A 26,501-nucleotide genomic window follows, 5' to 3' on the forward strand; every position below is an offset into this window, starting at 1 on the left:
CCTAAATATAAAGACAGATTTGCAAATATAAGGCTGCTTTGACATTTCCTTGTAAGTGTTTTTTCTTAAATATATTTTTTGCAGTGGCTTTGCCTCCAGAGAAGACAGATGGAGTTTGCAGTGGAGATGAAAAGAAAGCAGAAAAAGAAAGTGACACACGCACAGGTTCCAAGAAGCAACTGAAATTCGAAGTAAGTCCTCTATATTTTAAAGTTTCGCTGTACTGACATAATTATGGTAGAAAAATAACCTGTGGACCAAATAGTGTCCTCTGATGCATATATATAGCTACCAACAGTTGTAATGGGTACAAGAGGAAGTAGAATTGGCACAAATCAGTGTCTTACTATTGGTGCTTCTTAGAGAGTGATTAGTGACATTTATTTCCAGGTACGGAGAGAGTCAAATGATGATCATAGGATCTGTAGGATCTGAAATGTTTAGTAAGAGGCAGCATTCAGTTTAACCCTTTATGGATGATCCTTTCATTAGTAATTTATTATGCCAGCTACCATGTTATCAGATCTTTAGATTGACTTCCATGGACTGTTGCACTTGATTAAATCTGCCTGGTGCAAAAGGTGTAAGCTTCTTTAACCATCGGTCTTCTGCGCCTGGGCCTTCAAAGCGAAATAACTCTGGCATGCTTCACAGGAAATCCATCTGATCACATGGCAGAAGGAAAAGGATTCTGGAGGGCAATGAGTCTGATGGTCTGTTTCGTTTAAGACTTACAAAAATCATAAAACTGCCAAACAGTGTGTGCAGTTGGCAGGTTCTGTTTATAAAGGGAGTGATTTAATAAATATAAGTATTGAAACATGCTGTCATCCAGCTAGAGGGTTGTCTGTCTTGGTGAGGAGGAAGATACTGTGGTACCGGCAAGAAACAGCGTGATTTTTCATCTCTCTGCACTCCAGCAGACATGGCAAACTTCTACCTTTCAGTGCTGTCAGCCTGTCACAGTAATGAGCTTTGCGTTCCTCAATTGTTATTTAAAAGACCATGCAGCCACCTTGCAGCATGGCTTGAGTGTTCATTTCCTTCTCTAGAGCAGATTCAGTCGTCTGGTATGATTTATTTTTTACTGTTTTAAGGCTGATTAAAAGGACGTAGCTTTCCCATAGGCAGTTCAGGTGTTGCTAGGTGCTTGTGTGCCTTCTGGGGGGAGGTGACTTTTCCTGCCTTTTTTTTTCAACCCTCCTTTCTTTTTTTTTTTTTTCCCTCCACAGCAATAACTTTTTCTAGGCACATGTTACAGCTTACCTTAAGCAGCAGACAGTTGCAGACAGGGAAGGCATGATAAATTGCAATTAACAGTGCCTTGATATTTGACCGTTGGAGGACACCTGTCAACATGGCTGGTGCCAGAGTAGCTGGAACTCCACCATACCAGCAGAGTCGGTGTTTGTTCCCAAGTAGTTCTTGGCATGCCATAAAGGTTAGCACTTGGTGCTAGGCACCATGACTAATGCAGGGAAGGTTGCCATGGCTCTTAACTAAGCAGGGCACATCCTCACATAAAGATGTTATGTTAGGCAATGTGGGACAGGGAAGTATTAATATGTGGCAAGAAACCAAGTATTGATATTTTTTCCCTTGTTCTACAAATGAAAGTTTTCCAGCTATATAAGCTAGGAGCTAAGAGATCGGTGAATGTTTCAAAAGTATAAAAGAATCCGAAACACAAGTGTTGAGACAAGAGGTCTAAATCCGAGGTGGATGTGATTTGGCTTTTAAAGGTGCTGGGAATGTTTATGTAATACGAAACTGTGTTTCCACAGTAGAGTGTGGGGCACTTGGCAGCTTTCAGCCAGGCTTGTTATAACTGAGAGCAGACTGCCTTTGAACTCAGCAGGGGACAGGGGGTACCCGTAACTGCTGTAGGGAATTGGTTTCAAGTCAGAAGATCAACCAGGTATTTTGAGCTCTATCATGCTGAAGCTATTTGGAGCTGTTTATTTTACTTGCGTACAGTGGCTTTCATTTTAATAGCACTGTAACTTTTCTGTTTTGCCTTGTTGTGGCTCTGGATAATTCTGATTGCACAGGTTTTGAGAGAAAGCAAACGATTTGCACCCAGGTGACTGGAGTCAGTCAAAGTGCATCCTTTGTTCTTGACTGAAGTCTTGGTTTTGGTTTGGGGATTTTTTTTCCCTGTAACAAATTGATTCTTTCAGGCTTTCCACAGATCACGCTTTCACTGACAGGAGCACAGTTAAAATAAGGACTAGGCATTGCTCCCAGGTTGTTCTTACCTGCCAGTTCCTAGGCAGGCTCCATTTTGGGAGCCTCAGCGGTGTGATGCTGTACTGCACGAACTCTTTGGGTATCTTTGGGTATCAAATATCTGTGTCAAGGACAGGTGCCACTGGTGGGGATTTGTGCCGCGTGTCCACTTTGTGTTGATGACTGCGGGCACTGTGGTGTACCGCCTCATTCTGTGAGTCTCTTTCTCTTATCTTTCTCTGTCTGAGTTAAGCAGAGTTTTCCTTCTCACTCTTTAGTGGGAAACCTTATTATATTTCCAGAGCTTCAGGGAGTCGTTTTCTTGTACCTTTTTGTGCTTTCTGCAATGAGGTGGAAAGCATCTTGCAGATTCCCTGAAGTCTAGCCCAAGGGAGTTAGGATTATCGTGTGACTGTGATGAGACTCCTTCCTTGTGGTGGACAGAGGCCTCCCCGGGACATATCCTGAAAGCTTCCTCCCACGAGAGAGGGAGGAAGGAAGCAAGCAAGCAAGCAAGCAGCCTCCTTCCACAGGCTCTCCTCTGCAAACAGGCCGTTCGCTTTAGGTAATCAGCTGCTCTTTGCATGTTTCTTAGGAATTGCAATGTGATGTGTCTGTAGAGGAAGATAACAGGCAAGAATGGACCTTCACACTGTATGACTTTGATAACAACGGAAGAGTCACACGCGAGGTAAGCAAAGTACAGCTGCCCCTTTGTGTGCAGCGTTTGCTAACAAGAGAAGTGTTTTATAACAGGAACATTTTTTCTTATATGAAATAGAGGTGTCCTGCCAACTTAAACAGCAGTTTCCATGGACCCTTCACTCCTAGAAACAATCCCACCAGTAGTTTACTGTTTTCAAATGTACTGTACCACTTTTTAAGCTGGTCGTTGTTTAATATCTGGGATTAGCCTTTAAAAAATAGTACTGGCATTTGAGGACAAAAAGTATCTGAAACAACTGAACAACTAAAGACATTGTCAAAATAAACCCCTGCAAATGTATATTGTTCTGGCTTCTATCCTGCTTTTCAGAGTTAAGCTAACCAAATATCAAGGTTGCTTTCTGACATTCTTTCCAGTAGGACTAACTATAATGTTCTGTTGTTTTCATGAATATTAGTCTGATCTCTGCCTTCTCCCTCCAAGTATAAACAGCATTGATGATATTTGCTGGAGGACCATAGTGAATGCCTGTCAAAGCATACCCATGTGTATTTTTTATTATCAGGATGTCTTCAAGACGCATTTCCTGTGCAAATAAGAAGCCAAATAAGAGGATGTACAGATTACATTTTCAGAACTTTTTCTATCTCAATTGAATGATACTTCTTCTAGAATAACGTCTTTTACTGACGTTTACTGCAATGTGCTGTCATTGATTTTTTTTTTTTTTTTTTTGTGAGGTGTGTTTACAGGCTCCCATGCTTTCAGATAATTAGCCGAAAATTGACAGATTTTGTCTCTCTTGGCTCTTAATGCTGGTTACTGTGAAAATTACTAAGAACTGGTTGAAAGGAATAGGGTAAATACTGAAAGTGTAGTGGCCTTAGGCACCAAATGAGGGCAGAATTTTTTCCTAGAAGACTGAAGCAAATCTCTTTTGGCATTTATGAACAAATTGCCAAATGTGGTAGTTGTTCAGGGGTTTTAATATATATATATGAATATCATTACTAGGCTTTTTTTAATGTCTCTACTCTGATAGTTCTTTGAATATCCAAATGAAATCTGTGCCCCTCATGCAAGAGAATAAGCAGACGAAAAGTTACAGGCGAAGTCCAGAATTCAAATGGGAAGATGAGACAGAGAGAGGGGGCAAGGAGAAGGGTGGGATGGGGTGAGGAAGTAGTATTGTATTTGTTAATGTATGGGGAACAGAGACCAGAAAAATGTAAATAACTTGCCTGAAGTCTCACAAGAGCGTAGTGGCAGATTGAACCCAGATCTTTCAAGACCCAAGGCTAAGTCTTCGTTACAAGATTATCGTGACTCTCAAAGAATAGGGGAAAAACACACAAAACCCAAACCCACACACATGGGTGTCCTTTACATTCAGGCATGGAATTCCCATTAATGTCAGTGGGAGTTCCATGTGCTGAACATAACAAGAATATGCTTTTAAGTATGTATACAATAATTATTTGTGATTATGTGGTACACCGAAGAGCTTAATTTGACTGTACTTAGAGAATATGTTACAGCCAAATTCTACCTCTCCCTGCTACAAGAGCAGACTGCAGCTTAACTGAAACCAAATCTGTGCAGGGATTGGAAATTATACTACTCTGAGGTCTAGAGGTTGCTATGTTCAGGCTTGAACCTGTGCCAAAAAAAATTCTTTTAACCAAGGGACCAAATAGGTTGATAATTTTCAGCTCTTTACATGTGACCAAAGATAGAAACAAATAGTATGCACCATTGCACTTACCCAGTTAAGTTTCACACTTCTTTTTCAAGCTGTTCCAGTGCCATTTGTATAATCCATCTTGATGGTTGTCTTCTGTTGAATCCAGATGCTATTTAAGAGTTGTTTGTGCAAGAATGACTAATGATAGCAGCTTATAGATAATCTTGGCCACAAAAGAAGAATTTCAGTCTCTTCATATGACATAGACTTTCTCGTTCTATTAGTCCCTGAGAGACTGGCAGTCAGCATAGTGGGCCTGATACTGTTGTTTGTTAAGCAGCTCTGTTCCTGATCTACCAAAGGCCTTAATGATGGCGAACATTAAACATGTGAATAGTTTCAAATAAAATGAATGGGACACATGCTTTGAATTAAAAGTATCGGAAGCACATTGCTGGATCAACGGTTGGAACAGCCAGTCTGAGGAAGAGGACTGATCTGTACTAGTGCCATTTAGTGAGCTGATGAAAATGCTTTCAGAACTGGTCAGCTTTTCTAAATGAAGGTCCAGTGTTCTGGTGAGAAAAGCTAGTGTGGACCTTTTCTCCTTCTTTGAAAATTTCACTGTAATGTCTCCTGGATTTATAGCTGGATCTAACAGAGAGATGAAATTTCTTAAGTCATATTTCTATCTGTAGACCTTAAGCTTCTTCACAAAAAGAAGCCAGCCTTGTCATTCTTATTTTTCATGTTGGAAAACTGAGACGCTGGAAAAGGAAGTGACTTGCCCACCCACATTCATTTAATTTGATTCAAAGTCATGGTGTTTAAAACATTGGACTTCATGTCCAGAGACTTTCCAAAGTAATACAGAGTGTTAAGTTTGTAAGAGATGTGTAGGTGGGGTGCAATTTTACAAGCAGTCTAAATGTTTTTTTCATTAAAATGTTTGAAAATTGTAAATAAGAGATGGGTTTAGTTACTGGATAAAATTTCCCTTGGGTTTTACATAATGACAGATCACCACAAGAGCATTCAAATTCCATCATAGTGAAATTTCTTCTGGACCTTAACAACATCTTCAGAACTTAATACTGCTTTGATTTCCTCCTAGAGTCTGTATGACTTATTCCGTAGTCCTTATAATTAGAAATTCAGATCTAGTCATGCTTCTTGAAGAGAGACACCCGTTATGAAAGCATAATATTGGGATGGCAAATTATAAAATTAGCATTACTGTATGTTATTAAACTACTGCTTTTTCTGTCATAGACGACCGTTATTTTTCAGTCCTTTTGGTGTAGTGGGTGATAACTTTTCTTGCTGTGATATGTATATTAGAAAATTTGGCTATTAGTGTTCCCCTTCATTCCATAAGCCAGAAGAGGACAATTCATTATGTACTGCAGGCCTTTTCAGAACTGACAGCTGCACTGTAATTATCTTCACATGGATATTTGTAATCGGACTTGAAACTTGGATAATTGAACTAATGTGTTTTGATCCGTGAGGTTTTATATTGAGCTCTCTGAATGTAATTATACTTCATAAACACTAGCCTTTTTTCTTTCTTTTTGCAATCAGGTCTTTCTTAGGAAATTGAGTTTCTTTGGTGAGTGGCTGCACAGGAATAAGCACACAAGAAAGTTGCTTGTCAGGAGTTAAAAAGAGGGAATTTCTTCTAGTGTAGTTGTTGAGTAGATAGCAAGTGAGGCTCCTTTCAGGTTCCAAATAAGAATTATTCAACAACGTATGTGATCAAACAAAGCTGATGTTGCAATAAAACCATCCTGCTGTATGTAAAAATCAAACTACAAACAAAGTACAAATAAGACATTTGTACTTTTCTTTTTCTGCGGGAAAGGTAATGAACTGATATTGATGTTTCTCTTCATGCATTTTTAATGGTAAAAATGTTCTTTGTATCTTACGTTAAATACCCAATTTTTCCTCTTATGTTTCCTTTCTTCTTTTTTCTTTCCCTTTTTAGTTATTTTTGTTCATATCCTCTGTAATGAGTGAAAGGGCTTGAGGTTATTTCTGCATTCAGAACTCAGCACTGAATCTCTGACTTTGGGAAGAATACTGGCTTTTTGGGGGCTACTGTTTAGCAGTCTGACCCTTACATGAAATTTGCTAGTTTTCAGTTTGTCAGCACCGTATTAATTCATGATTTAGAAAGAGCAGTGGAACCAACGGGTAGAGGAGTACTGCCTGTCTGTGTCACAGGGGCTATCATTTCAACCATTAGATTTGGTGGATTTGCATCAGAGAGAGATATTAAGAGAAAATACCGCTCTTCCTTTTGGTTTTGAGGGGAGCCAAAGACATCTCTGCCAGCCAAGTTACAAAGAATCAAATTGAAGGTTTTCTTTCAGTGTTATTAAACTCATTGGGGTTTTTTGTTTGTTTGTTTGTTTGGTTTGTTTTGGTGGGGTTTTGTTTTCGTTTTTGGAGAGGGGTGGGGCTTGTGCCAATATCTCATTCTGTTAAATTAATTCTGCTGGAAAAGCCTCGTAGTTTCCTTTACAGAATCTCTAGTTTGCTAATTAGTCCTAAAATGAGAAGCTATGCTAATACTGGAAAAACAGGGTTGTCCCTGTGCCACTAATGTTCCTTAGAAGTAAAAGGCATAGGAACCTTCTCCGTCACATGAGTTCTGTGAGGAATGAATAATATTTCCATGTAATTTACTCTTGTTCTTTTTTACAGACCCATTAGTTTCTCTGAGTATTCTAAATTCCTGGTAATCTCCTACTGGAGATCTGTAAGGTATTCTGTGGATAAACATGTCAGTTCAGCATACATGTGTGGCCTTAACTGTTCACTCTTAAATATTTCAAATGAAAGGATTTCTGGCAATCTATTAAGGTTGCTCTTTTTAATATACTTTGTTGAATTAGCTGCTTGATAAAATAGCATGTGAAGAACACACAGATTAACACTGTTAAATCCTTCAGCCCTGGAAAAACCAACTGTAGTGTTCAATAAGCAAGACACAAATAAATCTGGGTATGACACATGGTGGCTGCTTGGATACTACCCAGCAAACCTGTGTTTTGCTCTTTGAGGAAAAATATCATAGTTTCAGTTTTCTTAATTGATTAAACTAGCTATCCCAGCAGAAATTCCACACGCTATCAGCCCTTCAGAAGTTACGTTAGATTCATGCAACCTACTTCCCAGCTAAATATAGTCTGTTTTCTGTAAAGGAGAGAAAATAATTTAAAAAAAAATTATTTCTCTTACCCATTTAATATATTAGTTTAAAAATCCACAGTGATTTGTAATTAGAAATGGTTTAAAAGTACATTTCGGTTACAAAAACAAGCAAATGATATTTTTGGAAAAATGGGAAACACTGAAAAATCTGTTCTTGTTTATTTTTCATGTAAAAAGGGAGAAAGTTTGAGAAATGTGGGATGAAACTTCTTGCGTGGGAAGTGCCAAGCAGTCTTAAGCAAAGCAAAGCAGTTGCAAAATTATGTGACTACTAAAAATCTTAACCATTATGCAGAAAAGTTAGATTCTTTGGTAGCAGTTCTCTGAGACATACTAGCTGGTGAACCAGAGAAGAGGAGAATTTAACTACCTTTTATTCTTAATCTTTGATGCTGCATTTCTTGAGGACAGTGAAATGTGCAAGCTGGTGTGTAGAAGGTAAAGCTGTCTCAATGGTTTTAGGGAGTTCTTTAAGGAATTTAAATACAGATAATGTTCAGTGGGATAGCTTTCAAGGGGGACATAAATTGCCTCAGTCTTCTGGCAGGCTACTGGAAGATGAAAATTCTTTTGGGGGTAAATACAGACATAACTATAAAATACAAATTTTGTACCATATATTTTAATAGTCTAGTGCTACTAGTTTGACAAGAAGCCATTACCATCTTAGCTGCCAAAAAAAGGGCTGTGAGATAGTAGTTTTAGTCACAGTTCAAAACTTGGTGACGAAGACCATTCCTAACAGATCAGTGCCTCAGCAATTCATATGTTATGATTGTGAAGCAATAACTGGAAAGCAACAGGAGGCTCAGGCTGCCTTGTAGCTGGTACCTGCTTGGCCGAGACCCTGGCAGATGCCAGAGTAGCGAATGACCCAAGCAGAGCTGTTTGACCAAATGAGAACTGTCAGTTTGCTAGAACTCCTAACCTCAAATTAGGACCACAAGTAAATGAATCCTATAATAAAAATTTTGGTGTTTAAAAGATCAGCATAAGCATCCCTGACCTCAATCTTGGTATATATCCAGTCTGATGACCACGTTTGTTCAGTGCTAGAATGCAGATCAGTTCAGATCATTGTGGAGGAAACTGGTCATTAAACGTGTAATAAAATGCACAGGCAGCAGAGCGTCCTGATACCTCTGTGCAGCCTCTTAAACTGCTTGGAGCCTGGACATCAGTTTGGGTTAATTTGGGCCTGTTTGGCCAAGAGATGTAAGTTGTCCTGATGCGGTACATGCGTGCACATATTTCTGACTTGCCAAGTATGTGTCACACAAATGCTGCATCTGGGCTTCCTTGGCAGAGTTTGGGAGTACTCGTTAAACTGCCGAGTCGAGTGTCTTCTTGAGAAAGACCCTCACAGAACACAAGGGGCAGATTGTATGCCAGTTAGCAAGTTAGACTTCATCACTGGACAAAAATCATGTGGAAGGACAGTGGGAGTAGAGACTTCTCTTGTCCTTGCCTATTGGATTTAAAGTAGACTAGATGATCAGCTTGTCAAAAGTCTGGTGTAGCAGAAAAAAGGAAGGAGGACAGATTATGGTGAATGAAAATGTGGCTAGTAACCTCCTGATAGGAGCTTTGTGTGGAAAAATGCCATGTTGGCTAACCAGCACTTGTGAAGGAATGTATGGGAAAGGCTCCATTCACCAAAGCGCTGAGTATATGAAGCCCTCTTAAGAATAAATATGGTGCTTAAGTATTGTGCTGAAGGGGAAGGTCTGGCTTATCAAGGTGCAGGATTATAGCACAATGCTCCTAGAACATAATTTATGGAGGGCATGTAAAACAACAGATATGTTTTGTTTGTCTGTCTGTGTTCTTGCTTAGTTGGGTGTTTTTTCTCATAGATAAAAAAGATGCAGCCCTTCAAGCTGGCTGTCAGATACAACTGTGTCTATTTAGAGGCTGGCTGGGTTTCAAATTAGGGTGGCAGTGAGAGAAGTGAGATGTGTTAAAGAGCTGTGAGGTGTCCACCAGATTGTCACTGAGCAGTCTTTCCCTCATTCAAGCTTTAGACAATAGTTCTTGTCAAGAGGATAGAAAGCAGCTACCGACATGGTAGTAACAGCCCATACGTAGAGACTCTTGCAGCAATGGTAGAAAAAATATGTCAGTGGGGAAATAAAGGAGACACTGCAAATTCTGCTCTCTTTTTATGAATATATTGTCTTAAACTCACAAGTCTGGAGAAATTCCAAAAAGTTCAGAAAAGTTAGGGTGCATGTTAAGGCAAAGTCTGGACCCTCTAGGATTTAGTTATTCATTCTGTCTTTTGAGTTGGAAAATCACCTACTGTAAAATCATTTGTCCTGACCATAAGGTCAGTATTTCCGTAGATTCTGTGTGACTAGAAATTAGTATTTCTGTGTAACCTTTAAAGCTGGTTAGCTAATGAGGACTGTGTGCTATATTGACTACTAAAGCGCTGGGACCCAGTAGGGCATACTACGAGCTGCTGTTATTATGGGCAAGACCCCTGGGAAAAGGAAATATAGTGGAGGTTTTGAATTTTTATAGACCTGACTCTTGATCCTCAGAACCACGTGTACTTACAAAATGATAATGTAGATATTTCCATCATGCTCACAGGCACCTGGAAAGAGGTTATGTACTGGGATAAATCAAGGAATAGGGAAGACCAGCATGGAGAAATTCTCAGATATTCATTGAATGGGATCTTTACAGCCTACAATGATCAGTAGTATGCTTTGGCCTTAGGTTGGTGCCCAAGATCAATTTAGGTGAAATCCCTTTGAGGAAAAGCAGTGAGCCAAGAGATCTGCTTTTCATCCTGGCAATTTAAGGCAGTACCTTATTTGAGACTGGCTGGATTAGATCAACCTGAGAGACCTCTGAGCATCGCCAGCTACCAAACAGTGTTCCTCTGCTTTGAAACAGTTGGCTTATTAAAATTAGCTAGTGTTCTTTCTGATATAGCCAGACATGAAAGCATTTGTTCACATCCCATTGCCTTCAAAGAGAAGTGTGAAGACTGTTCTGTAATAGGCCTAACTGGATAATCTTTGCTGTTCAACAATGTATGCTTAGAACTGGTTTGAATTTTGCAAAATAAACTAGACCCCAAAACACATATAGTGGTGACATTCAGACATCATTTATTTCCAAGCCTAAGGTTTACAGTTCCGCCACTTCCCTTACTGGTTTTCCTCTATATAATCAATCATTTAACTATCCCAAGAAAAAAATCCCACAAAGAAGTAAGACTGTGATGTCCAAGATTTTCTTCAATTGCTGTATTTGTTTTGGTCCTGTGAACTCAATTTTAAAGTGCAGTATGAATTCCTGGGTTCTGTTGAAATCAAAAAGAAGGGGCAGAACACAATTTTGCTGATTCAGTTTTGGGAAACCTGCATACCTTGTGCTGCTTTTCAGTGTTTTGATCTGGTTTGCCCCATTTCATAGATCTTATCCCACTTGATGAAGGTTTTAAGGTTCTGTGCAAGTTCGGCTCTTTTAAATTCAGTGAATTCTGAGGATGTTTCAGCATTTAATAGTCCCCAAGCCCAAAATAGTTATAAGTATCAAAGCACTACGCTTCACACCATTTTCACAATAGTTTGTCTTTTTGTGTTTCAATCCAACTATAGGATATTACCAGCTTGCTTCATACCATCTATGAGGTAGTTGATGCGTCAGTAAACCATTCTCCTAGTTCCAGCAAAACTCTGCGAGTGAAACTTACTGTGGCACCAGATGGCAGCCAGAAGAAAAAGAGTATCTTGTTAAATCATACTGGTAAGGATGCGCAATCAGCCATTGGAAAAAAAACAGGAAAAACTTCAAGACTCCCTTAAAAATCCATCTTCGTATGTTGTTAATACAAATAAATATATACTTAAAGGAAAATGATTATGTATTTTAAACCCCATGAACCTGTTTTAAGACCTTGGGTGCAAAGTTGCCTACCCTTCTTTCAGTATCTCTTAAGGAGATTAGGGTTACCTCTTCTGACTGACTGTTTCTTTTTGGAATCAGCAAGTGTTGTCTAATTGTCTTTGTGTACTGCAAGGCCTTTTTGACTTGTACCACTTGAACTCTGCTGATATTACAGTGCTCAGTTTGTGTGGAAACAAGTGTAGTGATATAAAACGTTTTTTGCAAGTGCATAGTTATCACTGCTGCTGAATAAGAATAAACAATTCAGCATAAATAACTTTTATGCATCCATGCATAAAATTTGCACATTCTTCTATACTGACAGAGCCTGCCATTATAAAATGGCTTGTACTCTGATGGCTTATTCACCTTATATGCACTGTAATAATAGTTTTATCAGCGTAATTACCTCAGTAAGTAAAGTAGTACGAAACTGAAATACTTTAAAAAGTAATACTTCCGTAGAAAATGTGGGTACCTTATCCAAAAGGAGAGCCTTTTTACCTCAGTTTTAATATATACATCCACTCAGTCAAGTGCAGACATAAGCAAATTCACACTGCTGGGGAGCTAGGTGTTGCACTAGTACAGTGTCAGGCTCCTGACTACGAGCCCTCCTGAGGGGCAAGTCTATCCGTGTGAATGTGGCTCCATTTAACCTGCCACATAGCTTGCAGCCTAACCATGAGTAGTGTCCTACAGTCAGGGTTATGGCTGCCTAAAATCTATCATGTGGACAAAATTACTTTTGAGAAGTTTACACAAAATGATACATTACATCTTGATCTGCTGACAAGAAAAAAATGTATTTGCAGTGTAGCATGTTGGTTATGCTGATCAGCAGGGACAGTAAGGTGAGAATAATGTACTTTCTCTTGGCAGATTTGCAGAATGCCAGACACAGAGCTGAAAGCAAAGCTAATGAAGAAGTAAGAAGCTCTGAGAAGAAGCAGCGGGCTTCTCTCAGGTAAGGGGAAAGAACCCTGCCTCCTGACAGGCACTGGGTGCCTCTGAGGAAACCTCAACCACTGCTTGCTTGCTTGCTTTTTAAAAAATAGAGGAATTACAGGATTTTTCACTGTGGAACTGCCAGCAGATTCCATGGATGGATAGTTTGTATATTAAAACAGAAAAGCAATCAGTAGCACCCATTACTCAAATTTTCTTCTGTTGGCTTTTTGGAGGACATGCAGTGTCTTTTTAGATGCCATCTGCAAATATTGGACCTACTAGTGGTGTTTATAAGCACAGCCTTTTGTCTAAAAGTTTCCTAAAACCTTTCCATCTTCCTAGGGGCCTTTCTCTTGTCCTCCTTCCAGCCCTTCTTTTTCACTGGTCAGCTCAGTTAGCTCCAAGCTTTATTAAGTCAATCTTGTTTATTAGGTCAGAACAGACCTGCTTCTCCTTACCACCTTTCCATCTAAAGGAGGAAGCTTTGAGCTGGCACTGGGTGTACAGTACCTAGCAGAAGGAGGAAAGAAGGGAGCTCACAGCAGAGCAGCAGTCAGCTTTACAGCAAGTGGGCTACGTAGGCTACGTCCCACAGAGTAAGTGACAAGCAAGAGCTTCCAGCAGGCTGCCTGCTCCATGCTCCATTCTGCTGAGGTGGTTCTGGTTTAGAGCAACTGGGGGATTGCTCAGCTCCACTTGCAAAGTGTGTTTGCACATTCGGTAGAGGAAAATTCATCTCCTTCTTGCCGCCTCACAGTGACTTAGCAGAGCGGTCATCTCCGCTGGCTCCCATCTGCCAGAAACTGTGCTTCCCCGATGCCACATCTGCTTTAGGTCAACTTCTCCCTCACAGAGTTAGTCAGTAGGTAGTACCCCTGTAGGAATTAGCCTGCTTTGCTTAGAGCCAGTATATTTAATGTAATCTTGCGGGACAACTGGGTTAATTTAATTTCTCTCTTTTAAAAAAAAAAAAGTTTCAGAATTCATTTCACCATTTGAAAAAACACCTGTCTGTTATCTTTCAATGGAATCCAGCCTGTGTGACTCAGAATGCATCCATTTCCAATAAAGCACAAGCACAGTGGCTTCTTTTATGAAGGGCTGCAGGAACACTTGCAGTCATCTGTTAGGTAAAAAAAATGTTTTGTTGAATGTACAATCTTATTTTGGATGCCAGTCCAGAACAGGCCTTTCTCCTCTGAAAATGTGTAATCTTGTGTATCTATCCTGTTATCATGAGTTCTACCTACCTGATATTACCTGCACTGAACTTCAGAGTACGTGATAATAATTTGCAATGTATTTTTCAAGTAATAAAACTTTTTAACAGCTAAGGAAAATGTTAATCTCTCAGTCACATGTAGGTGTGCTATTCCTTTTCTGAATTTGCTGTTTTAATAGATAGAAAAACAAATCAAAAGCAGATATTTTTGGTGCATTTTAATGTAGATCAGTTCATCCAAACAGGTTGTCTTGATGTATAGGTTTGTTTTAGGATTTTGTGGTTCATGCTGAGGCAGAGGGAAGTGTTTGCTGAAATGCTACAGTAATGACATTGAATCATTAGTTGTGTTTGTTTCTTCAGCTGCAAATTAAAAAAAAAAATAAAAAATCCACTTTTGGCATTCCTTGGATTTAGGGATATTTGTCCAAATACATTTATCAGGAGAAGGAGCATTCAGTCTTATTAAAAATGACAACAAAACAGTGCCTCCCTTTTTTTGAAAGAATAAAAATGCTAGTGAGTTATCCCAGTGAGTAAATCCCAGTACAATCACATTTCAGATTAAAAGAAGACTAAAATGACTTCTAATCTTCTGTTAGCAACTCTGTACAAAATCCTCTGTGAACTAAAGAATGCTCCATGGCTTTGCTTGCTGGCCTAGATGTGTTGTTCAGATCCCTCTGCCCATTAGCAAAGGTTTGCCCTGTGTGAATTGAATGGACTGCTTTTGTTTGATAACCTATCAAACTAACCTAACAAAAGCAAAAATCCCCTTTCTGTTTGAAGTTCCCCTCCCATCCACCTTAAATTCCTGGTTTTGCAAATGTAGTGGTCTTATGAACAGCAGCCATTTCCACTTAAATCCAGTCATAGAGGCATCAAATGTTGGGGTAGAATCTTGCCTCTGCTGCATTTGTCCTTCTCACCCCCTAGACAGTATAAATCTGTATCTTGAGCAGAGTATGTCCGCATCAGACAACTGTCAGCATCTGACAGTTTTTCTTGCATCTCATTAAATGTGCACAGGATAAAGAATGTCCTGTTCACACTGTGTATGTTGCAAGGATGTTTGTGCACTCTAGCCGAATTGCTAACCCTCAGGAAAGCTCCCTGAGGCTCATATCAGAATCTCACGATATTAATGCAGAAGCTTCCCCTTTGAAAGCAGCAATGAGGACTTGTGAGAAGTGCACAGATTTCACAAATTCAGTCACTTAGGAATTCTAGGCAAGATGTGATTAATATTCAAGATAAAATGGATTAAAATGTTTTTATCCTGAAGGCGGGAGATAGTTGGGTTAGATTTTTCATCTGCTGGAAGCTGCAGGCAGGAGCTTTCACCTGTAGGGCTAATGCAAGCATCAAGATCAAGTAGCTAGATTCATAGCTAGCGTGTCTGGCACATGTGGTACGAAATGGATGGTGGGAGAGCACTGGCAGGCAGCCTTGTGGACTGAGTATCTTCATGCCATTCTAGTTTATATTTTGTGTAGTGCAACAGGGAAAATATGATGCACACTGGCCTCTAAAACATCCTCCTTTTACCTGCACAGATACGTTCTCACTCTCATATTTTTTTTCTGCTTAAGTGATTTCTCCCTGACTGACTTAAACTCTGTTACCAGTGTGCGTAGCTGTCAGGAAGCGTCCTTGCTTTTTTCTACCCAGTGCTCTGTCACTGCTCTGTTCCCCTCACCTACTACACTGCTGTGTGCTTATTACCATCAGCATGACACTCCAGTGTGGGAATTTTAAGAGGCGCTTTCATACACGCCACAAACACTTAAGCAGATGCCTTTTTTTATTAAAAACCAAACCAAAGCAAAGCAAAAACCAGTAACAGTACTACGTTTTTACACACTGTGCTTGATACATGGCTGATACATGCCTGTGTCTTCCCATGTGTATGCAGGAGAGAATTGTGCGGCTGGATGCCAGACGCTTCAGTTCTCAGAAGTATTGAAAGTTCTCTTTGACAGTGGAGCCCATCTCTCATCAGTATATAATTGCTTCACCATGTATATGTGCATGAATATTGTTGAACGTCATCTTGTATGTAAGAAAGCTATTAGAATGCAGGGCTGTGGCAGTACTGGCGTAGTTTTCTCCACTGTCTTGATGAGAGATGGAATTTATTACAGTAACAAAAACCCCAAGGTTCTCTGTTAACTTTGTTTTCAACAGACAGTGCTGTATACAGTGTTGCTTAATTGTGTTGGATGAAATGCAATGATGTTTTTTCTGGGTTAGCTGTGCATTGTCTTCCGCACATGTGTGCAAGTCCCAGGGTTTCTGTAGGCAGTTCATGCCTAACAACTTCACTTAGCCAGGTTCTAGCCCCAGAGGTCTTTTATGTTGACCTGCTAAAGTGTAACAGCCTGTAAAGGTGTTATGGAGTTGGCTATGTATCCAAAAAAATAAAGAATATCTGGACATTCCTTCTTTTTTTGACAGTACCCCCATGTCACTTCTGGAGTTCAAAGCAGACTCAGAGTCTTTAAAGCTTACCTGCTTTCCAGGCAGACTCTCCTCCATTCAGGAGACTCTACCTCTATCAAAGCAGAGCAAAAATGATCTTCCAGGTAGGTCAAGTCTTACGACTTTTATCAAAGAAACTGTAGACCTGTATCTGACAGAGGCATGGGGGACTCAGTTCTGTAATGTCCCTGAACAGTACTACGCTAGACCAGGAAAGCAGTTTGTGCCAAAGCTCAGTGGGATCAGCAGCTTCTGGAAACCTGGAAATGTGTTAATAAACTAAAAGTAGAGTAATGGGCACCACCCATATTTAGCAACTGATGTAGGATGCAAGGCCAAATTCTGGTCTTAGGTTGACATCAGTGCAATTGCAAAGAGAAAGAGCAAAGCCTATCTTTTGTTCTTGGAGGCTGAACTATCTGAATGACAAGCAGAGACTTAATCAAGAGTTTTCTGCTTGTCCTGTGGGTTATATTGAAAATATTGTTCATATCGGCAGACATCCATTTAAATTGCTGAATTAAATTGTTCGGCATTATGGGCTACAATACTGTAAACCTCTGTCTGACTTCTTTTCTGCCTCATAAATGAATGGTATTTCAGATATTCATTCTCAGGAAATAGTTCTGCTATAAATAAAATTGCAAAGCTGAGCAGGAAAAGGAGTTGAGATTCTGAAGCCAGCGGCTGATCTGACCTTATTAATTGTATTTTGGAAAGCGGCGGTTATCTCTGGGTGTCCTACCAACACCTTCCTTTCTCAGGCTCTCTCTAGTTCCTACACCTGTCCTGCTGCCTGTCTTTCTGAAGCAGATACACACGTGAGCGTTTATCTGACACAAGGCGTACCCCAGCGCTTCCTGACAGCGGTAGCAACAGTTGTGAATCAAAGAGCAGTTTTTCTTTGGTGTGTCCAAATTGGAGAACCAGTTGAATGGTTTGGCCCTAAGACAGAATGTAATAAACCCTAGGAGCATTTTTATTTGTTTTTGCATGCATGATGCAATTTGAAAGCCTCCTTTGCCTTTCAACACTGGGGGGAAAGAACAGTCAGTTCAGGCCTATCGACTTAGCAAATCCAGTCATCCAGAATTTCAAGCGTTTGTTGTTTCTTTGTGAACAACTCCTGTCACTTCAAAGGGGCCATTAGTTGTTGGTTTGCAGATGGTGATCACAACTTTAAAGAAGTTCTGCTGAATTGTAATTTTGCTTCCTGCTGACAGATACCACCAGAGTGAGAACAATCCAGAGCAAAGTGGGTGCTATCGTCATTGTGTTGATGAGAACATTGAAAGGAGAAACCACTATTTGGATCTTGCAGGAATAGAAAACTACACATCAAAGTTTGGGCCAGGTAATTTGGTAATTTATGTTGCAATCTTTTTGTCCTTTCTTTCTTCAGTTGCATGTTCCACATCAGGGGCAGTGAATTGTGAACCTGTGTGATTTGTCTGTAGTGACTTACTGGAAGGAATAGGACTGTGTGAATACTGCAGGATAATTATTGGTGAAGGTGGTATCACAATGGAGTGGCTAATGTGCTGCAAGCCTGCTTTGAAGTACTTGTTTGTGTAGCTAAACTTGGAGGTGAGCCTAGAAGAACAATCTTTACATCTGAATTATTAAGTTTAGTCTATGGGTGAGGTGAAGACTGTGATTTTTGAATGCTGGGCTCGTTCCCAAGATGCTACCAGCACGTATTTTGTACTCACTGCTGACCCAAAAATAGGAGAATGTGGGTTCATACCTGGAATTTTGGCTTCTGTTCCCAAATTAAAGGGATCTGGATTTCCTCCCTTTCCCTGTCCTCTGCCAAGATTTTGGTATTCCACTCACAATTATTTTGGTGAATTTCAGAGAGATGATGACCAAGAGAAGGTAATGGAGAGCCTTCTGTACACACACACATTCACTCTTACATAGATATGTACATATATCTGTGTGTGCGTTAGTTACTAGTCAGAATTATTAAAGGTAATTAAACTAGACAGCTATAATTGCATTCTCTTCCTTAGGAAAAAATCACTCTGCCGATAATGCTACCCCTGCCAACTGCATGCTATTAATTAAAACTTTGAAATACTAGATGACTAACTCAGCTTGTTATTTCCTAGGATCTCCTCCAGCAGCTCAAAAACATGACCCACCAAGCAGAGTTGTGAATCAGACTAGATCCCGTTCTCATGAACCTGAAACCTTCCATGCTCACCATAGGAAATCTCAAGTGGTTGATCCAAGCCACATCAATCTGGCTGAAAGTTCATATGCCAAGATTGCAGAAATCCAACAGAGGCTTCGGAACCAGGACTCAAACAAGCAATTTGTGAGGTCTCCCAAGGCCCAGGGCAAAAACATTGCCCCTGTGCATCCTGGAAGGGCAGTTAGAAATAAGCCTTTTCAAGGGGCACCCATGCCAATGGCTTCCCCAAGTGCACGGGTGGGCCAGAATGTTCCTTACCTCCCCTTGCAATCTCAACAGGTTCACAAGAAACATAAGCAGAGGGCAAAGGATAATCACCAAATGTGCAAAACCTTCCAGTCTCCAGGGACAGTTGTGGAAAAGGAACATGTGAGAGACCTGCCCACAGTCATTTTATATGAAGGCCAAGTTGGACAAATGATACAAAGACATGAGCACCACCACCACCATGAGCACCACCACCACTACCATCACTTCTACCAGACATAGAAGAAATCCCACCAACATCCTCCAAGAATCATCCCATATGAAGGAAACATGTTCTTGTGATACCAGAACTAAGGCATTACTATGATTAATATTATTGTTACTCCATTAATATTCAGCTAGCATATATTTTAGAGGTTATATGGAACTCTTGAAACTTACCCTATTTATATGTTGTGGAACGGCATAGCTTACTTAAACACCTTGTGGATTTTTTTTTAAATTTTATTATTTTTTAAAGTGGCTTGTAAAACAGCAAACAGCCATAGCTTTTTGAGCTGTGATTTAATACAGGTCGTCAACGCACTTCTTTACAAGTACTACTTCCATTGTAGTAGGAAAGATACTTCAAACATTATTGCAGACATCTAGCTTACCACTCTGCTGTATGTCGGCTGATCGCACACAAGCCTTTTATCAGGGGAGCAATGTTCGAAGGGTTGGACTCCAGAGATACTCAGAATAATGGAAAATACAAACAGCTGCTACCTCTAGTATTATTCAGATTTTATTTTCTTTTTATTGATTGTAATGTGCTACAGGGGGGATTTTAATATACTGCATTCATGTAGCCTGTTTGTGTTCACATCCTTTCAAATTATCTTAATAATTACAAGGAAATATTAGCTATACTTGTCAACAGAGCTACATTTGTTCAACTCACGCTTTATTTTTTTGGAGATTCTTCGCTGACACAAGTACAGTCTGTTATATACTGGGTAATATTTAAATATAGTTCTTTTATTTTTGGTTTTAATCTTGCTTACTCTCCATTCTGTTTGGGGTAACCATTTGAAAAGAGGAGGATGTGAAATGGGGTTTTCAAATGCATCACTAGACTTTAGTGCTTGGGCCATAAGTATCATTCATGGGGGTTTGAGAAGGAGAGGGGTTGTTTGCGTTTTTTGTTTTGTTTCGTTTTGGTTTTTGTTTTGTTTAAATCCACAGTTCTTTGTTTTGAGGAATTGAGGAAAATATACTTTCTCACTTTAAATGTTGGCAAATATATATAAAATATAAATATAAATATATATATAAAAATATGCACACTCTCAGGTACATTTTGTTGTGTTTTAGAAATCTGTGGTTTGTATATTAACTTTTTTTTTTTTTCCTCAACAGTGACTTTTTAGAAACATATGCCATGGCATTTTCTTAGGTGCCTCCATTTTAAATTTCCCCAGCACCTACCAATTTGTGCGTTTCCCATTTTAGAGACAATTCAACATGTAGAAAAATATCATTCACAATCATTCGGGCCTCTTCTGCTTTTTCTGTATCAAAGGGCTTCCATTCCGTGAAGGAGAATGAGACCATACTCACAAGAACTTACTGGCTGCTGAGAAATTTGAAAGTCAAAAGCTAATTGGAAAAGTGAAAAAAAGGGTCAGAACGTTGAAGTTTTACTTTCTGTGGGGCCCAGATTTATAATACATTCAGTTGGATTTTGTACAGATCACCATTTTGCAGGTAGACAAACACCTACATTGCTTTTGGAACATTAAAGCCAAGGAATTCTCACAGGAAAACATAATTGTTCTATAAACATACTTACTTTTGGTTTTAATTATTTTAAATGTTGTGGTATTTTGTCTATAGTATATATTGTAAAGTGTAATTATCCCACATTGTTATAAGCCCTTTATGATTGGGGTGGGTTTCTTTCCGACTAGAGTTTTGATCAGTCCAAAATGGAGTATTACCATACTGCTGACCAGTTGTAGAGGGATGTTGTCCTTTCTAAGAACAGGGAATCAACTTTTAAAGAAAAATAGAAACCCTTGCCTTCTTGTGGAATTGGAATAGAATCACTGTTTCATGGTAATTAGGTCCACCTCTTGTCTCCCTGGATCAGCAGTTGTTTAGACTTATTGTCCTCTTTAAAAAATCTGGTTTGTTTTTTTTTTAGCTGTCAACCATGTGTTCTGTTAAATCTAACAAAATGTTTTTTAAAATGTGTTTGATCTGTGTGACAACTATACTGTTCTGTTTATTTTTAAAATTCCTAAAGTCCAAAAATATTTATATGCAGAATTTTCTGTAATGAAAATATGGAAAGGCCGCAAATTTGGTTAGTTACCACTGAGTTGTTCTAGTCTAAGCCTTTTTTGCTGCTTGTGTATCATTCTTTTTCAATGTATATATAATTATGGACTGCAAAAAAAAAAAAAAAAGGCATTTATATGTCTAGTAGAAGGAATAAGCTTATTTATATTATAGTGTTAACAAAGTCTGATGTATTCAAGTGACTTATGTTATACCGCATGCAAACACACAAGTGTACATTCCATCTAAGAAGGGATGCCATGCTATTTGTTTTGAAGATGTAGTTAAAGCTGTTCTCTTTTCAGTAGAGCATATGCCAGAAAGACTGGGAGGTGGGAATTGTTTCTTAGTCAATCTTTTTAATGCAGATTGCTGCTGAAAACCAGAAGATGTTCTGGAAAGCTAGAATGCTTTCAGAACCGTGGGTTTTTCTCAGAGAGGGCAGCAAAGGGGCATAAATGCTCTTTTACCCAAAGATATTTTCCTGGAAAAGATAACAGCACCAATAAGAAACGATTAAAAAGTATGCAGTAGTAGCTGTGCCAAGTGAACGCTGAAATGTAACACAACTGACTATTGGTTACAACCTTGCATTGATTTATTTTGGTTTGTTGTATTTGGAGATTCGAAAGGCAAATTCTACCTTGCTCAGATTCTGTGAAATACAAATACATTTTAATAACGTGGCATCCCCATAGAAAAACTTTACACCAGCCATGTATGAACATACAGTATCTAAGTACTGTGTTGCAGTTGTTACGTGCATTAAGTGTGAATAACATGTAGCACAGTTTCTTTTCACAGAACCTTAAATTTCCGTATCTTTTAAAAATGTTCGCTTTTCAGTATTTTGTATAGTAAATAGAGATGGTTTTGACTAAATGCTTTATTTATTTAACAGCAAAAACTGTGCCAAGAGAACCCCCTGTTAATTAAAGTTTTACTAGTTCAGAAAGTATATTTCCTTCTTCTTGTTGTGGATTTCAGGGGCTTATTGCAATTGCTGTCAGTGCTTGCAGATCCCACTGATCAAAGAACTTGCATTAACAGGATCAGGCCATAAGGTATGGAATGGATATGCTTTGGTTCCATATATTTAAACTATCAAAATTCAAAGTTATATTTCTTGTTCCCTACCGTTAGGTCTGTGTTGAGTAACTGATTTTTCAGCTTGTTATTAATTGGCAACCTTTGTGTGCGTGTATATATATGTATATATATATATGTAATTTTAAGTTGCTCAAAACTGGCTGAATCACAATTTAAAATAGATTAGTTTCTGGTTAAACAAAACATTTCAGTTCCAAGGAAAAAAATATTCAGACTTGAGTATATTATTACTGTTTAAAAGTAAAATGGAGTGCCATGAAGTCATTTCAAATGAAAACTCCAGCCTTTTCACTTACTACTTCTGTTTTTACAGAAAGCAATACAGCAAAACTAAGCCAATTCCAAAATTTGCACTACTTGCTGAAAAAATTTTAACAGAAAAATTTTGCTCACCTCTACCAGCTGCAATTTTTGGGAAGCCAGGTTTTTGAAAAGAAGGATTGCTTAGCTCTTCTCACAACTTCATGGCCACCTAATACAAAGTAAATTAAGCTAAGGATTGTGAAGTAAAATCTCTGGCAAGACTGCCAGATTCCCACTGGCTTCAGGGTGCCTATAATTTCATTCCAGGAATGTGGGTTTGAAGTCTACATAATATGCAGACAGTGATTTCAGTATTTATTTTTACGCATCTTACTGCTGATGGTTTTGTAGTAGCTAATATGAAATGGAAGTGTATACTGTAAGAGATCAAGCTAGTAAATTAATTAAGATCAGCAGCAAATACTGTGCTTTACAGTCATGTCATTGGAGGTCCTCAAGGCACCTCCAAACGTCTTTGAAACATCCACACGTCATTTAGTCAGTATTAGAAATTAAGACCCAGTTCTGCCCTTGGATGAGGAAGTACAGGTTCTGCTAGCACATCGGCAGATCAGCCCCTTAAGGCCATACCAAATTAAAAGGCCCAAAATCTCATCTTTATAACTGCCTTCCTACTTTAGCGATCATGAGCACAGAACAGCAAAATATAGCTGGAGAAGTACCTTAAAGGTGTGTGTGTGTATATATGTATGTGTGTATATATACATACATATGTGTGTGTGTGTGAGTGTGTGTCCTCTGGCAGAAGTTAGTGAGTGGCACAAGATGGATTCTGACAGAGGTGATCTTTTGTAAAGGGATTAAGTACTGTGTATGCTCAACAGTCTGCAAGTTGCCACATAAGTATACAGATACGATGAATGCTTACTGTTCTCCATATGTCATTGTGTACCTCAATTATTGAATGACAGATTTCATTTGTATTTCAATTAACAGGAAGGTTGGGCCCCTTGGGGCCTAGATTTTGCTTGAGAAAAACTCATCATGCTAGAAAATTTGCAAAAAATGTTCACCATAATTTTTGCCTGGAGTACAGGCAAGAACGTTCATGTTTGGAAACGTGTCAGCTAATCAAGTCTCACCTTTAATTACCTTGATGCAATTCATCAAGATCTGAAAGTATGTTTTCAAACATGACTTATTCATGGTTTTGCTGAGAACCAAGTTATATTCAGCATCCTGTTAGTTGTCAGCCTTCTTTTTTTAAAAAATGTACCAAGCAGAAACATGTTTGAAAACCCATGAAAGAAAAATTGAACTTAATGTGCTTTCTAAATAGCTTCTGGAAGAAGATTTCTCTTCTTTTCTAGTGCACTTAGCAGCAAAACCAGCCTCGATTTATCACATAATAAATTATTTTATTTGCATATTTGACAGATGTTCAGTTGATTTGACTTGGAAGGGGCTGTTTTGGGATTTTTTTGGCTTCTCATGATTCTAGGTAATTGGATCCTACTGAGCTAAAATGATAGAAATCACATGGATGAGATCTTCTAATGTCTTTGTTTTAAAACAGCAGGACTAAAGGACTATTCAGATGGATTGCTCTGAGGGTTGGAGCTGTAAAGAAAGACTGGCAAGGAAAGGATGGAAAGATTTGAGAAGTGTAGGGATAGCACAGAACTGTCCAGCAGAGGGGTGGGGGAAGACAGGCAAGAGGCAGGAAATACTGTAAGGAGAAGCTATATTCATATTTTTTTGAATATTTTATAGTACATTTGTTGCTCATAAAACAGCAACAGTAGTTTACACAACGCTTTTCACTGGGAGAGCTTGAAAAACTGTCTAGAAGAGGTCATTCTCCAGTGTGCAGCAGGAGGCGCAAGGAAGGGGAGTTCTAGATAATCAGCGCTAGGGCTGTGGCAGAACAAGGAATTATGCCCCAGTTTCCTGAGTCCCTGTCCAAGCTGAGGGAAATTTTTTTTTCAGAAGCGGAGGTGTTTCTACAGATGTTTTCAATATTCTTTAGAATATGTTTTGAATAGCAGCATCCGTTCTTTTTCTGTTTGATTACGAACGCACATAAGTTGGTCAAATGTTGCCCAAGGCTTTGATATCTGTCCTGATTTTTCTAAACATTAAGCACTAACTATGCTTGTGAAATCTACTGACACAAAATACGATCTTTATATCACAAGAAATGGCAGACTGGACCTATCGATTGCCTTGCCAGCCTAGTGTTTCGAGGTCTGAGAGAAGGAAGTTCCAGAAGTTTTGTAAGAATGTTGGAGACATGATATTAAGGGGCTTCATAAAGTTGGCAATGAGCAAAGATGAACAGTATCAGGCATACTGGTAATTTTGTGCACTGCGCTTTCTGTTTTTTATGACAAGCCTATGAAGTGGGGTTTGTGTCTTCCTTTGAGTGCCTAGTCCATATAGACAAAGCAGCCTGTAATTGCTGCCAGGTAAGAGATGTACTCTCTTGGTGAGCCTGTACTTTGTGGGTGAAGATATGGGGTTCAGATCCTTCTAGTGCTGAGTGCTTATTCTTGCAGTTAATCCTCCCCATACTGTTCTGTTCACAAAGTATAGCACGTTGAGGCTTTGTGAATTTTCTAATAAAGCACCTAACAACCTGGGCCAAATTTGTCTTCAGCTTCACAAATGGAAGCCAGAAGAGCCCCATGCATGTCTTGGAATTTGGACCTTCAGTTTGCTATATGAGTCATCATTTTTTCTTGTATTAATTTCAGTAATTTGATAAGCTCTTTTTATGGTTTACAAGTTTAAAAAGACAAATAAAACTTTGTAGATTAAAACACTGGTTTGGAGATTGTATTTTGTATGTTCTCACTGGAGTCCTGTGAATGGTCTTTTTCTGTGGGCTTTAGCTTAAACCTACAAAGTGACTCTGGAGTGGGTGTTTATAGTTCTTCGCTTGCTTGTTCACAGGATAAGGCTGTTGATAGATGAATAAAGTGCCACTTGAGGTTGTTAACAACCAGGACTGGTAACGCTAGCTCAACTAAGATAAACAGTGAAAGGCTATGGCAATTAGTATTAAGGTCTCACTTGGCCAGTGCTGATTTTTAAAGTCGTAGATGTGGTGCCATATAGATACCCATGGCCGTGAGGTCTGGAGCTATTTATTGCGTCCTTGCTCCGAGCGCTGTATAGACTCCCGTGCAGTGCGTGCCCAGGGCATCCTTACATACTCAACGTGCCATTAGGAAGCAGGAGCATGAAAATTATAGTGTTTCAGTCTGAAGCAATTAACCCTCTCGCCCTGCAAGGGGTGGAGGGGAGGAAAAGCTCAATTAAGGAGACTTGGAGTTTCCAGTAAGTGCGAAAGTATGAAGGGAAGCAAAAAGCAGCACTGTGGGCCTCACATTCCTCCTGTCTCTTTATAGCCTTCTCAGGGAGTATTTTTTACTTTTGATGTCTATAATCGCAACTTCTTGCCATTTGAGTATGCCATCTGTTAAGGCCATAGCCCTCAACGGCTCTGCACACGTGACTTCAATGGGTTTCAATGGAGACTTTGTGTAGCTGTACTGGATCGGCAGATGTAAACAGAGGTAATTCAATTTACACTCGCTTGGAATCAGGGCCCTGGGACACTCATAGCTTGGACTGCTCACGGACAGGTTTTTGTAACAATTTTCCTGGTCTAATAAATGGATGCTAAAATCAATTAATTTAAAGATTACAATCTTGACAACTTAGGAGTCTAAAATAAGCAGTCATTTTAGCTAGTGACCATGACTTATAAGTGTAAGTCATAGTGGTTTTGGGAGCAGGGCAAGACTTTCATACCTTACTCTTCTAAAAACTTAATCACTGCACCCCCTTTCCTTATAACTGAATCATAAATTCGGTGTTCACAGGATACTATGTGTCTGCTGACCTTTCTAACAATAGTTAATGAAGTTGGTTTTTTTACTTGGAGCCTTTGTTCATATAGATACTGCTTTTGTTGCCCACAAATGTAAAGGAAATTCTGTGAACAGCAGGCCTCACCGTGAGCATC

The 26,501-nt window shown here is 39.2% G+C and overlaps 1 protein-coding gene across 3 annotated transcripts in view; it reads left to right on the forward strand.

Moving 5' to 3' along the window:
- NKD1 (NKD inhibitor of WNT signaling pathway 1) overlaps positions 1–23,895 on the forward strand; it is a 112,829-nt gene extending 88,934 nt beyond the window's left edge. For 2 of the 3 annotated variants that reach the window (XM_055818833.1, XM_055818834.1), the window contains 6 exons: positions 85–191; positions 2,825–2,920; positions 11,420–11,567; positions 12,591–12,675; positions 17,586–17,716; positions 18,477–23,895. In XM_055818833.1, coding sequence (XP_055674808.1) covers positions 85–191; positions 2,825–2,920; positions 11,420–11,567; positions 12,591–12,675; positions 17,586–17,716; positions 18,477–19,051 — 1,142 coding nt within the window. In that variant the 3' untranslated portion in view covers positions 19,052–23,895. The remainder of the gene's footprint in view (positions 1–84; positions 192–2,824; positions 2,921–11,419; positions 11,568–12,590; positions 12,676–17,585; positions 17,717–18,476) is intronic. The other variant, XM_055818835.1, reaches the window with a different exon arrangement.
- Positions 23,896–26,501: the final 2,606 nt, after the last annotated feature.

The sequence above is a fragment of the Falco peregrinus genome, chromosome 14, assembly GCF_023634155.1.
Source record: "Falco peregrinus isolate bFalPer1 chromosome 14, bFalPer1.pri, whole genome shotgun sequence".
Lineage (NCBI taxonomy): Eukaryota > Metazoa > Chordata > Aves > Falconiformes > Falconidae > Falco > Falco peregrinus.